At 43.9% G+C, this 14,763-nt stretch overlaps 2 protein-coding genes across 2 annotated transcripts in view; one reads left to right on the top strand and one right to left on the bottom strand.

The window, feature by feature from the left end:
* The window catches only part of PDGFRL (platelet derived growth factor receptor like), a 46,487-nt gene extending 34,461 nt beyond the window's left edge, over positions 1-12,026 (top strand). The window contains exons 4-6 of the mRNA XM_059909479.1: positions 4,117-4,410; positions 9,910-10,049; positions 11,542-12,026. Of these exons, the coding sequence (XP_059765462.1) occupies positions 4,117-4,410; positions 9,910-10,049; positions 11,542-11,730 (623 nt within the window). The 3' untranslated portion in view covers positions 11,731-12,026. The remainder of the gene's footprint in view (positions 1-4,116; positions 4,411-9,909; positions 10,050-11,541) is intronic.
* A 651-nt stretch (positions 12,027-12,677) lies between these two features.
* Positions 12,678-14,763, bottom strand: part of MTUS1 (microtubule associated scaffold protein 1) — a 165,944-nt gene continuing 163,858 nt past the window's right edge. The window contains 1 exon segment of the mRNA XM_059909793.1: positions 12,678-14,762. Coding sequence (XP_059765776.1) covers positions 14,711-14,762 — 52 coding nt within the window. The 3' untranslated portion in view covers positions 12,678-14,710.

Raw genomic sequence — 14,763 nt, 5'->3', positions numbered from 1 at the left:
GTTTGCCAGGCTCTGGTCTCAATGCTTTACATCAATTATTTCATGTAAGTGTCACAAGAACCCTTCAGGGTCAGTACTAATATCATTTTTTTTTTTTTTTCCAATGGGAAGGTTGAGGTTTAGAGAGATTAAGTAAGTCCTTCAGGTCAGACTGCAAGTAAGTGGCTGAACCAGGATTTGCACCCAGAACTGTCTGGTTCCAGAGTCTGTACCGCATTGTCCAATATGGTAGCCACTAGACGTGTGTGACTTTAAATGTAAATGGGGATTAGTTAACATTAAAGCTAAAAGCTCAGTTCCTCGGTGGCACTTGCCACGCTTCAAGTGCTCCACTGGCACATGTGGCTGTAGCTGTCCTAATGGACGGTGGGGACAGAGGACCACCCATCATCACAGAAAGCTCTATTGCACAGCGTTGCTGTAGACTTTCGATCACTGTGCTCTCAGAATCTCCGATGAGCTCCTTTCTGGAAGCTCCGTAGTCATAGGGTGCCTGGCTAAAGGCCTCCTCGCGTTTGTCTTTGTGAGTGCTATGAGCTGAGGTTTGGGGCAGTGTTCCCAACGGCTGCAGCCTGTGTGGCTCCAATCCTGATGCCTGAATCCAAGTGAGGTGCCTGAAAATATGCAGACCTTCTCCCCTGCAGGGTCAGATCTGGGTTTGCCAGGTGGAACTTGCACTTGGAGAAACGGGCCCTGCAGAGTAGCTTGCCAGCCTCCTTCCTCTGCTGAGATCTCTCAATTCTAAACTTTGGAGGAAGACGTTCTCCAGCAAGGCTCAGAGGTCAGGAACAGCTTTCAGGAATCTTTCAAACGCTATGCCCTAGTGCTGCTGTTGTCCAAGGCATTTCAGGTGAAGCCAGGAGGCTTTCTTAGTGTCTGGGCAGGGGCTGCCGCAGTGACTTAGGTCTACAACTCAAATGACCTTAGGCTCTGGCCGTTAATGAATGCTTTAGCAAAATCTCATACATTCTCCCCTCCTACCCAAAGAGCTCCTGTCTGGCAAGCAGGTGAGTGCTCTGCAATCCTGGAAACCCATGCCTCTCATTTCATTTCCACGACACCATGAGGAAGTAAGTAGGAACTACTTAATTATCTGTTTTAGAAATAATAATGCTGATGCTGAGACGCAACAGGGCAAGGTGATTTGTTCCACATTCCATGACTTCAGGTGGCAGAGTAAAGAGTCAAACCCCGTTTTTCTGATCCAGGATCCAATGTTCTTACTGCCTTAACCCACTTTTAAGACAAGGTGATGGACAGATTGACAGGCACACACGAGCTAGCATAAATGGTGTTGTCAGAATTGCTGACAGTTGTTCATGGGCCATCACTTCTGAGCCTCATTCTGGAATGTGCCACCCAGAAGTGCCCATGTGCCCTTAGTATGATACGACACCGGGAAGCAGCAGTGGAAAAGTCAACTAATGAAGACTAACAGAACCTGTCGTTCTGGACAAGGACTGATACCATATTTCAAATTGCAGAATGAAAATTCTTTGCCGTGATTAGCACTGTCATGTCTTCCCCAAATAGTGGTTTTTGGAGCTGAGGTTTTGAACTGAAGACCTGCCTCGAGCAGACTATCTCACTAGGGTCATAGGTTCTCTGAGTTCTGGAGGTAGATCCTCTTTCTTAACTTATGGAAGCCCTTTTATGCATCAAAGGAAGGCTGAACAAAATCAATATTTATTTCAACCTTCAAGAAACCTGGATCAGGGATGTGACCTAAAGCGTATCGTTTTCTTATTCCTCAGCACTAGGAGTCCAGTTGGATTTTCGGTATAAGGTTTAGCGATGTGTCTTTTCAGGCATTGGGTGGGTTTGGAAAACCAAGATGGGCTGTAATGGAGGCTATTGGCTCTGGAGTCTTTCAGAACATATGCTTCCCTACCACCGGCACAGAGAAACGTCTGGCATTCATTATGTTTTTATGTTTCCCACGGTTTGATTGCAAACACTGTGAAGCTTCTTTTGACTGTGGTTAATTTGTGCAATTTTTGATTAAGCAACTGCCACATGTTATATTTAATCTGCATCCAGGAGGCTCTCAGAGGGTTTTTCCCCCCTCTCTAACTTTATATTGAAGTATAATGTATACAAAGGGAAATACACAAATCATGACTCTACAGCTCAGTGGATGATCCTCAAGGGAACTGTACACATGTAACCACTACCCAGATCAAGGAGGAGGAGATTACCAGCAGTAGGGCTTCTTCATAGTAAAAGGCATGGGCTCCAGTTTACAAATGTAGTAAAACCACATTAACAAGCACTTTACCAAATGTGGAGTTTGTTATAATTTGGATTTTAGCTTATAGCCTATTAACTAATTTTTTTGAGTGGGGGGGGCATATGTGATCTATAATTTTAAATATAAACTTGAACATACTTTTTTTTGGTAGATGGAATCTACTGATGGCAAATATTTTTTTTTATTTTAAAGGAAATTCAGTATTATTATTTTTCAAGTTACAATAGTCAAATGAATTAATAAAATATTTTATATAGTACATGCTTAATAAATGTCAAGTGATGAATAAATGAAAATTTGACAGATTTAATTTATAGATAATAATTTGTTTACTCATTCATATATTCTTCCTGCAGCCTTGCTTACTCCATTCACTTGGCAAATACATATTTTTTTCTGTTTGTTAAAGCAACTGCTGTGGTCACTTCTTTCAAAGCATGGATTATAGTACAGGAAGTAAGACCTCATTTTTGTGTTCTGAAGTTCAGATTGTTCACTTCTTTTACTGGCTTTGCTCGTTGGTTCAGATTCCTCCATAAAACCTTAAAACAAAAGTTGTTTCTGAACCTGACAATCATACATTCCTTAAACATGTTTGCTAAAAAGAGATCTTTAATACTATCTGCTCCAGATTCTCCTCTTTACAACTGGGGATGTTGAAGCACAGAGAGATGAAGTGACACATTCAAGGCCACACGGACTTATTCTGTGTGAACACAGGGCTGTTAGGTACGACGTTGATCAAGGTGCCCTTGCCTGAGCCTGAAAGTCAGTTTATCATGAAGTGGCACAAGTCACCCAGACTGATGGAAAGTCTTGCAAAAATGGAGACTCAGGAAGCCATGATTCCATGTTACAGAAGCTGGCACTTAGAGCCAAAGAACTCTTGGCCCGTGAAGACATTTTGCTACTGTGTCCAGGAATTCTGTCCCCAACCTAAAAAACAAAAAAATCATACAACTGGGGCACAAAGGCTAGTGAAGAAAGCCAAGAATAATTGTTTCGGGAATATTGTAGGAAAACATGGGAAACAATTTAATAAATGTTGAGGTGTGATTCAGGTCAAAGATTTCTCTTAGACATTTGTGTAATCTCTCACAGAATGATCCAGAAAACAAAGTATTTAATGGGCCGTGCCCAAAACAAAAAACAAAACCCCCCAAACCCAATCCAGAGTCCCTTGACTGTCCTGAGGAACGTATGGATAAACCAGTCCTCATTTCTATAAGATAAAAATGCCATCATCTAGAGCTTAAAGAACATGCAGAGTGATTTCAAAGGCAACAGGAGTGTAAGCAAATGGCTGAAGGTCCCCAGCCGAGTGGCAGCCAAGCAGAGCCCAGAGCCTGAGACCAGCGGGTTCCTCATCTGTCCCTGCTTGATTCCCTTTCCATTGACCTTGCCAGGAACGAGTCCTCTGGGCTGTGAGGACACCAGCACCCTCACTGGGCCCGTCTCAGAGAGGTTCTGCTGAGCCAGGAAATTCCTCCCAATGGGCAGATACTAAGCAAGGACTGTGGGGCTGACTTCTCTAGACACACGGCAGATTGTTCACAGGTGTTAAAACTGCTCTTAACACAAGGAAATCGGCCTCCTTCCCTGCTTCCTCAGTGGGACGATCCAATGGGCCTGATTTGGGCTTGAACTAATACCTATTTTGTTTCCTTTAAGAAGATGGGAAGTAACATCCTTCTTCCAAAAAAGGAAAAGCATTTTTAAAAATAGCCTTTTCAATTCAGAAGGACTCCATGATCCGAGTATATTGCCAATCCGCCCTCATCTTTGTGCCCTGAATATAAGAATCCCTTTAAGTGCTCTTACCTTGTTTCTCCAGAATAAATGAGCCTGTGTCTTTTCCTTTGCAGAGAAAGGAGAACTCTTTGTACCTTCTCCCAGTTACTTTGATGTCGTCTACTTGAACCCGGACAGACAGGCTGTGGTTCCTTGTCGAGTGACTGTCCTATCGGCCAAAGTCACGCTCCACAGGGAGTTCCCGGCCAAGGAGATCCAGGCCAACGGAACAGACATCGTTTACGATATGAAGAGAGGCTTTGTGTATCTGCAACCTCACTCCGACCACCAGGGGGTGGTCTACTGCAAGGCGGAGGTCGGGGGCAAGTCTCAGATCTCTGTCAAGTACCAGCTGCTCTATGCAGAAGGTAAGCCCATTCCCCTCCGGGGCCGAGATTTGAGTCACTTCCAGCTGGTCAGCATCAGGTTCTGCTCTTCCCAATTATGGAGGGAAATTAGGCACAGAATGCTGTTCTTAAAGGCTTCTCTTCAGCACCATCATTTCTAGAACGTTCTTCTTCCTTGCCCGTGACCCCAACCCAACTCCCCCCGACTCCCTTCTCTTCAAGTCCTTGTAACATTCACTCCGGTCCTGCCTCCGTGTGATTGATCATGGGGATCCCAGATCCCCATGTCACCCTCCTGTGCTCTCCAGCCTGAGCTTCGGGCACACGGTCAGCCAGCGAGCAGCTCTCCTACTACAGCACCACACGTCACCTCCCCTTCCCTGACAAGTGGTTCTCTCGGGCCTCCCTCCCCCGACTTGCAGGAGAGAAAGCACCCCCACCAGCCCTGTGAGGGAGGAGAGGAGGTAGCTCCTCTTCCTGCACTCTGGTCCCTCACTGATGACTGTTCCCCCTCTGAGGAACTCTGACATGAGCCCGGTGAGTGGTCTGCGTGTGGGGTGGAGTGGTCCTGCTCAGGGACCCTGTGACGGGGTGAGTGGCCCCAGAGCTAGCTGCTCTCTGAGATGAGAATTTAGGCTCCTTCATGCCCCTTGTTCTCAGCCGTGAGACTTATTCACAAGGCCACAATCTCCAACATTCTGCTACCAAATAACCCTCTCAGCCCTCCATTCACCACCCTCCGCTGCAGCTATCTCTCTCCTCCATCACAGCCAAACTCCCTGAAAGAGCCCTCCCGGTCCCCATCCATCCTCTTCCCTCCCACATGCTCCTCAGCTTTCTCCCCTAAGCTCCACCAAAGCAGCCTTGGCTAAAGGCCCTCCCAGGCCATTAAGTCCAGCAGACAAGTTTCTGTCCTTGTCCTTCTAGATTCTACTTCGCCTACATGAAACCCTCTCTCCCCGGTCCCATTTTTTTTTCCTGCTTTCCCCACGGCCTTCTCATTCTGCTTTGCCAGCTCTTTAATTTTTAAAAAAAAAAATTTTATTGGAGTATAGTTGATTGACAATGTTGTATTAGTTTCAGGTGTACAGCAAAGTGAATCAGTTATACATATACATATATCCACTCTTTTTAAGATTCTTTTCCCATATAGGCCATTACAGAGTACTGAGTAGAGTTCCCTGTGCTATACAGTAGATCCTTATTAGTTATCTGTTTTGTATATAGTAGTGTATATATCTCAATCCCAATCTCCCAATTTATCCCTCCCCTTGCTTTTCCCCTGGTAACCATAGGTTTGTTTTTTACATCTATGATTCTATTTCTGTTTTGTAAATAAGTTCATTTGTGCCCAGTTTTTAGATTCCACATATATAAGCGCTATCATATGATATTTGTCTTATCTGTGTCTGACTTACTTCACTCAGTATGACAATCTCTAGGTCCATCCATGTTGCTGCAAATGGCATTATTTTATTCTTTTTAATGGCTGAGTAACATTCCGTTATATATATATGTGTATCACATCTTCTTTATCCATTCTTCTGTCGATGGACACTTATGTTGCTTCCATGTCTTGGCTATTGTAAATAGTGCTGCAATGAACATCAGGGTGCGTGTATCTTTTTGAATTATGGTTTTCTCTGGATATGTGCCCAGAAGTGCGATTGCTGGGTCATACAGTAGGTCTATAGTTTTTTAAGGAACCTCCATACTGTTCTCCATAGTGGTTGTACCAATTTACATTCCCACCAACAGTGTAGGAGGGTTTCTGTTTCTCCACACCCTCTCCAGCGTTTATTGTTTGTAGACTTTTTGATGATGGCCATTCTGACTGGTGTGAGGTGATACCTCATGGTAGTTTTGATTTGCATTTCTCTGATAATTAGTGATGTTGAGCTTCTTTTTATGTGCTTTTTGGCCATCAGAATGTCTTCTTTGGAGAAATGTCTATTTAGATCTTCTGCCCATTTTTTGATTGGGTTCTTTGTTTTTTGATATTGAGCTGCATGAGCTGTTTGTATATTTTGGAGATTAATCCCTTATCGGTCAATTCATTTACAAATATTTTCTCCCATTCTGTGGGTTGTTTTTTCGTTTTGTTTATGGTTTCCTTTGCTGCGCAAAAGCTTTGAAGTTTCATTAAGTCCCATTTATTTATTTTTGTTTTTATTTTTATTACTCTAGGAGGTGAATCAGAAAAGATCTTGCTGTGATTTATGTGAGAGTGTTCTGCCTATGCTCTCCTCTAAGAGTTATATAGTATCTGGCCTTACATTTAGGTCTCTAATCCATTTTGAGTTTATTTTTGTGTATGGTGTTAGGGAGTTTTCTAATTTCATTCTTTTACATGTACCTGTCCAGTTTTCCCAGCACCACTTATTGAAGAGACTGTCTTTTCTCCATTGCATATCCTTGCCTCCTTTGTCATAGATTAGGTTACCATAGGTGCTTCGGTTTATCTCTGGACCTTCTATCCTGTTCCATTGATCTATATTTCTGTTTTTTGTGCCAGTACCATATTGTTTTGATTACTGTAGCTTTCTATAGTCTGAAGTCAGGGAGCCTGATTCCTCCAGCTCCATTTTTCTTTCTCAAGATTGCTTTGGCTATTTGGGGTCTTTTGTGTTTCCATGCAGACTGTAAAATTTTTTTGTTCTAATTCTGTGAAAAATGCCATTGGTAATTTGATAGGGATTGCACTGAATCTGTAGATTGCTTTGGGTAGTATAATCATTTTGACAATGACGTGGTATATCTCTCCATCTGTTTGTGTCATCTTTGATTTCTTTCATCAGCATCTTACAGTTTTTTGAGTACAGGTCTTTGGCCTCCTTAGGTAGGTTTATTCCTAGGTATTTTATTCTTTTTGATGTGATGGTAAATGGGATTGTTTCCTTAATTTCTCTTTCTGATCTTTTGTTGTTAGTGTATAGGAAAGCAAGAGATTTCTGTGTATTAAATTTTGTAACCTGCAACTTTACCAAATTTACTGATGAGCTCTAGTAGTTTTCTGGTAGCGTCTTTAGGATTTTCTGCATATAGTATCATGTCATCTGCAAACAGTGATAGTGTTACTTCTTCTTTTCCAATTTGTATTCCTTTTTTTTATATTTTTTTTATTTATTTATTTTTGGTTGTGTTGGGTCTCCGGTTCGTGCGAGGGCTCTCTCTAGTTGCTGCAAGCGGGGGCCACTCTTCATCGCGGTGCGGGGACCGCTCTTCATCGCGGTACGCGGGCCTTTCGCTATCGCGGCCCCTCCCGTTGCGGGGCACAGGCTCCAGACGCGCAGGCTCAGTAGTTGTGGCTCACGGGCCCAGCTGCTCCGCAGCATGTGGGATCTTCCCAGACCAGGGCTCGAACCCGCGCCCCCTGCATTAGCAGGCAGACTCCCAACCGCTGCGCCACCAGGGAAGCCCTGTATTCCTTTTATTTCTTTTTCTTTGATTGCCATGGCTAGGACTTCCAAAACTGTGCTGAATAAATGTGGCAAGAGTGGACATCCTTAACTTGTACCTGATCTTAGAGGAAATGCTTTCAGCTTTTCACTGTTGAGAATGATGTTAGCTGTGGGTTTGTCATATATGGCCTTTATTACATTGCAGTAGGTTCCCTCTATGCCCACTTTCTGGAGAGTTTATCATAAATGGGTGTTGAATTTTGTCAAAAGCTTTTTCTGCATCTGTTGAGATGATCATATCGTTTTTACTCTTCAGTTTGTTAATGTGGTGTATCATATCACATTGATTGCTTTGCATATATTGAAGAATCCTCACATCCCTGGGATAAATCCCATTTGATCATGGTGTATGATCCTCTTAATGTGTTGTTGGATTCGGTTTGCTAGTATTTTGTTGAGGATTTTTGCATCTATGTTCATCAGTGATATTGGCCTGTAATTTTCTTTTTTTGTGGTATCTTTGTCTGGTTTTGGTACCAGGGTGATGGTGGCCTCATAAAATGAGCTGAGCTGCCTCTCCCAGGTTTTAAATGTTGGGAGTTCCCCAAGGCACCTTCTTTGTCTGTCCTCATCCTCTTCCTGGGTGGTCTCAACCATAGCCATGCTCTGCTGCATATCTATTCACTAATCACTCCCAGGGGAATGTATGTGGCCCGGATCTGGGAGTGCCAGCTTCGTGTATCCAATTCTCTCCCTAACATCTGTGCTGAGATGCTTCACAGGCCCTTCCCTGAACTCTGGGCCTTCCTCCCAGGTCTGGTTCTCCAGCTTTCCTCACCCCAGTGATGGCACTGCAGTTCCAGGGTGCAGGAGCCCGAAACACTCCCGGCTCCTCCCAGTCCTTTTGACTTATTCCATCAAATCCCCCAAATTCTGCTGTTTCTCTCCATCCTACTGCAAAGAGTTCAACTATCATCATCTCTTCCTTGGGCCAATATGAATACCTTTCCATCTGGTCTTTTCTGTGCCCATGCTTTGTCCATCTTCCACACTGTAGCTGATTATAGCTCCAGTTAAAACCATTCAGTGGGTTTCTGCTTTTCCTAGAACCAAAGTCAAAACCTTCCACGTGGCCTGAAAGGTCTTCTTGCATGGCTGGCCTCTGCCCTCTCCCAGGCTTCCCCCACCTCCCCTCCGGGCCTGTCTGCTGGTGCCTCCCCTTTTTCCTTCAGATTTTAGTTCACACATTCCTTAAGGAAGCCTTTCCTGCTTCTCAGACCATCCTGAACCTCCCCAGCACTCCGGGCTTCTCCTTCAAGTTCTTCCCACAACTCAGGTTCTAAACCAACCACACAGTGACCTGCTGAGTGTCTGCCTCTCCCACTAGAATAGAGGCCCTGGGGCTCAGAGACCACGTCTGTCTGGTTCGCTGCCATAGCCTCCACTCCCAGTACGTTGCCTTGCTCAACGCTGCTATCAAACTTACTCGAGTGGACTGAGCCTAATGAAGAATTTTGTCTCTGAAATGCTGTGAAGTAGAAACATCACGCGCCCTTCCTACAAATGTCTCTCCCTTTGGTAGATTCAGACTCTCTCCTCTAATTCCTGAGGCCGCACACCTGTCCATCTTCACCCATCAGTGGCTCTCCCTCCAGGCTGCCTTCTCTCCCTTCTACTTGCTCTGCCCCCAATCCCCTTCTCCCTCTGCCTTTTTATTCCCTTCTTCTCCCTCTACCTTTTTATTCCCTTCTTCTCCCTCTACCTTTTTATTCCCTTCTTCTCCCTCTACCTTTTTATTCCCTTCTTCTCCCTCTACCTTTTTATTCCCTTCACGTGAGCTCCTGGCAGACCTTCTGGGCTCTTCTCCTCATTACAAGTGTAATGCCTGGACCTGGGGACTTCTGGATGACCACCCCGTTCTGGACCCCCAAGGTAGAGAAAGAGGAGGTGTCAGAGGAAACCAGAAGTGGTGGAGAGGGTAGGCCCGATGCTAGCTGGGGAGCTGAAGAAAGGCAGGAATGTTCCATACCTGCCCAAAGAAGAGAACACGTCTGTTGGTTTGTCTCTGCCATGCCCCATGGATTTCATCTCACGTCCCCTGTCCCCTGCTCACTTCCAGTTCCCAGTGGTCCTCCATCAACAACCATCTTGGCATCTGCGAACAAAGTGAAGGGTGGGGATGACATCAGCATCCTCTGCACGGTCCTCGGGGAGCCGGATGTGGAGGTGGAATTCAGGTGGATCTACCCAGGGCAGAAGGTAAGCATACCCCGGCCTCAGCCAGCCGCCTTACTTGTTTTGTTCCCTACCCACCCCCAACTCACTGATATGGACCATAACTTAAGACGTATGAGAGACGTGTGCAGCTATGGTAGGGCTAAGGCTCACTTGTTTTCTCCTAAGATGTTTCAGTATATTTACAAATGGCTTTTTTTTAAGCACAGGAAAAAAGTTACTGGGTTCCCTTAGGCAATTCAGTCAATGTACTCCATGTTATTTTTCTTCATGACCCTTAAGGAAGGGGACAGGGCATGAACAGGAAAGGAGGGCCTCCTTCCTTCACCCGCAACCTCAATCTTCAATCTTAATTCTGGGTCGATTGGAGGCCAGTCTAACCTCCTTCTGGAATCCTTCAGTATTCTCCCCTATAAAAGCTGGGCCCCAGGGCAAGGAGCTCTAAACAGACAACCACCAAGTTGGCATATAAACCCAGGCCTTCAAAAAGGTGCTGTGAGGCCGAGATCATTTTAAAATAGACTTCCCATAAAAACAACTCCAGCACATGTAGCCTCTGGGCCTGTTCTGCTCACAAAAATAAACAGCTTTGCTACCAACATGGAATAATCCCTTTGTTGCCAGAAGAGATTTGGCCTCCTAAAATGTACTCGGTAGCCGGTACACTTCTGGTTTAAGGGCTGTGATCGGTGGAAAATAACTCCCCCTGGAGAATGGTACTTTTCTGGTACTAGGTACTTGTTTTTAAAAAGTGTTGTTCCATTTAGAAGACATTAATAATTTTCATTAGAGGTGGGTTTTTTTTTTATGTTGCTAATTATTAGCAGAAAGGGTATTAATTTCGTAATACTATAAATATTACAATTATGTTAAACTAATCCAGAAAACACTACTTATCACCAAAGTTGGATGAAGCATCTCAAAAGTGACCATCTCACTTTCTAGAAAGACGAAGTTAAGTCACCTAGGGTATCACGTTATCCATCCTCGGTACAACTTCTCTCCCACTGTAGTCCTACGGCACATTTGACTAATCTTATGTCTCCCTCTCCCAGTCTGAACAATTAGGAGCTCGTATTCATTTACACGGTGAGTGCTTCGGGCTTCTTTTTGACTTTAAGTTCTGTGAATAAGAACCCCTGCGCGAAAGGGTGAACATGGGGAGTGTCAACAGGAGAGCAGTGGAAAGTTTTATCTGTATTCTTATGCCTAATACCAGTCCCACATTCTTGGAGTTCCAAAAGAATAAAATTTATATTAAGTAGAAACATTGATGAAAAGGGCAGAAAGAGAAAGCCAAACAGCGTAATGAAATTCAAGACTCTGCTTGGAAAAAATGCAGCCTAAACTGACTAGACAGTGTGTCAGAGCTCCCATGAGCTGCGCATACCAAATAGTCTTTTTAGAAGCATGTGTTTTGCACTTTGAAAGGGATACTCAACAGCGGAGGATGAATGGGAGCTGTTTACAGCAGCTTGTGGTTTGTGCTTCAGCCCCTGCGGGTGTCGTTCAACAGGATGAAAGGCCCGTGACGATTCAAGACACTTGGCGGCTGATCCAGAGAGGACTGGGCCACACCACGAGGATCTCCCAGAGCGTTCTGATCCTTGAAGACTTTGAGACAGTTGACGCAGGTTATTACATTTGCACCGCTCAGAATCTCCGAGGACAGACCTCAGTAGCTACCACTGTGGAGTTTTCCTGACTTGGAAGACGAAGTATAAATGAATTGATGGAAAGCCCACTTGTGTACACAACCAGCTCCAGGGTTCTTTTGACGAGTGCTTTGCCAGAGGCTGATGTCAAGCGCCAAACCCCAGGCCCTGCCTTGTGAGTCAGACCCAGACCTCCAAACTAAAAGGAAGTCACCCGGTCTAATTATAGAAGTGTTAATTCTAACAGAAAGCATGTATTCTGCCTGCTGACCTACGTATATGGGTTTCTAGTGTTTATACTAAGAAGGCCTATATGTAAACAACTTTATATAATCATTTCTATTAAACGAGCAAGTTTTTGTAAAAAACAAAAAATGGGCTAAGTGCTCGTTTTTTAAGTTGGCTTGAAGTACATCCAGAAGGATTTTTTTGGCAGCAATGTCTGAGTCAATACCTAATATTCTCTTTGATATAACAACCACAAAATATGAGAATCTAAAAATGGAGTAATATATAGTTCAACTATACATGAACTATTGTAATGATATGAAGGTATCAAAAAATATGTAAACCTTTTAACTGCTGCACTCAAAAGTACTAGTTCTAGATAAGACATTCTATAAGAACCACAGCATGTGTTTTTAAAAGTTTAACTTTTGATGTAAAATAGATGCACAGATCAAGGAAGCTTCAACTTCATTTAGGCTTTTTTTTTTTTCAAAAATATTTAGACTGTAGCTGTTCCAATTTTCTTATGTTATACAGCAGAACTTATTATTAAAACCAGTAAAAGTTTATTTCTCAAATACACATAGCTTCGAATATAGAAAAGAAAAGCTCTAAGTCTAGCTCTGTGAGCCAAATTTCAGCCCATGACCAATTTTGTGGTTGCATTGGAAATTCCTGGGAAATAGGTTAAGAGGAGACACGATGTCAATTCCTATGCTGCTATAAACTGGGTAACACCTTGGAGAGTGAAGTATGTCAGAGGATTCAGTTCTTCTATTGAATATTCCAGCATTATTTATTCGATCAAAGTAAAATACTTTCCATCACTACAAACTGAGCACAACTACAGTTGTTTACACATCCGTATTTTTATGACGTGCCAACATTTTGCATCCTAAGTGATCACATTTGGTTTGAAGATAATTTTACAGTTCCGTGTTTTGTTTCCTATCTTCTCTCCTGTTGTCTCCCATTCTCTGAAGACATTTTACATTAATTGTGTAAGGATCATTTCCCCAGACACCTAAATGGCGTGGAGCACAGCAGGGAACAGCACGAGATTTACCATGTGCAGGGAATGGATGGCAAACCCAACTTTGGCTAAGGACATTGAGAACAACTTGGAAAGGCGAGCAGAGAGATTCCAGGAGGTGGCAGTGAACCTACGTTCCCATTTATCAGAAACAAATATGGAAGGGTACACACATAATCAACGGTTGGAGGTTAAAAACTTCAGACACAATCACTAGTAAAACAAAAACAAAAAAAAACATGCATCATGAATATCAATCTGCTTTGTAGTGTATATGTAAATGTCAACTCAAAGGTCCACCTCTAGTAGCCTGAATCTGTTCTTACTATAGGGCTTATTTGTACAGCCATCAAACATCAGTAATGCTGATTAGTAAATACTGACAGCACAAGCTTGACACATGCAGGGAGACAGAGAAAAAAGCCACAGTTCTTCCTTCCACCTCCCCCAAAGTATTAGAAGTGGGGGAAGTAATAAGTGAAGTTTCGAAAAGAAATTGAAATGCAAATTGGAGAAGAATTGTACAAGCTACATTCTTCTCTCATCAGCTGGTCATTCTGCTACCTTCCCAAGGACAGAAGGATTCCTCAAAGGTACGTGGAAGTTTAGCATTATCTCCAGAGACTGTTTTGTTCCATTATCAAGGTGCTCCTATTCATCCATAAGCACTGAGTGCTATCTTTCTTAGTTCTGCTAGCCAATGACTCTCTTTCATTCTTTAATCTCTCTAGGATTTCCCAAAATTTGTACTATCGGATCCAGGCCTTGGTTTATTTGGAAAGTGGTTCAGCACCTTGAAGATGAGCTGGCTCTGGAAAAGCATATTCCTTGCCCCAGAGAAAAGTAGGAAGGAGGTAGAAGGTTTGCTTTTGTGGCTCTGGATGGGGGAGAAAGGAGAGGGGGGAATGGGGATAGTGGGAGAGAAGCAGCCAGTTGAAATCACTGAGGGATAGCTCAGATCAAGATAAAAATAAGGCAGAAAGCAATCCATTGGTACTGCCCTTTCCTTATACAGATTTCTTTTTAAGCAAAATTAGGGTTCTACATTTGCTCATAGCCTGAGAAAATGGATTGTAGTATTTTACGTCCACATGGGTAAGTTTAAAAAATCTAGCTAGTTTCAAGTGACATGGCTAAACACTGAAAGGCTGCCAACAAGTTACTCCAAAAGGATGCAAAGCATGAACAGACGCGGGCAAGTCAGAGCTCTTTCTGTCTCTCCCCCTCCCCCCACGGCAAAGGGCTGAGCGGGGTTGGTGGTAAAGAATCCTCGTTCTAGCAACTATTGCTCGCTCTTCTATGGCTTTGGCAGAGATGCATACGCTGACTATTGTTCGATTAGCACATCTCCAGACAGACTCAGCATCAGACACGTGACACTCGGCTACATCCACTTCATTCACACATCCCCAGTCAGACCAAAATGTAAATCACAGGAAGGTGTCTGTGGTGAAGAACGTTACAAAGGTTATATAAATCTTTATCATCTTAACAGGCCCCTGAGAGTTTTCCCCTTTCCGCGTAGGTGAAAAAGGCAACGAACAAGATCTTCTCGTTCCGTAAGTGCTTTGTGCAACGGCGTCCACGGAGATCCATTCCGACGGCATCGCTGGGGGAGGGGTCTCCCGGACCGAGTCGGAAGCCTTCCTCCAGAGTTCTGGGCTTGTCTGGAAGGGGCCGGTTCGGGCCATGACTTTCCAGTTCTAGGGCAGGCTGTGCGTGTCAGCAAAGGTGGCTCCAGCACCCCCACTGCCACGATTGTGGGTGGGTCAGTACTGCAGAAACGCAGTCTGTCTCCAGCTCCCAGGAAGGTCATCTGGGC

This window comes from Balaenoptera ricei, chromosome 21, assembly GCF_028023285.1.
Source record: "Balaenoptera ricei isolate mBalRic1 chromosome 21, mBalRic1.hap2, whole genome shotgun sequence".
Taxonomy (NCBI): domain Eukaryota; kingdom Metazoa; phylum Chordata; class Mammalia; order Artiodactyla; family Balaenopteridae; genus Balaenoptera; species Balaenoptera ricei.
Note: the sequence above shows the minus strand (reverse complement) of the source record. Positions and strands in the feature narration are given on the sequence as shown.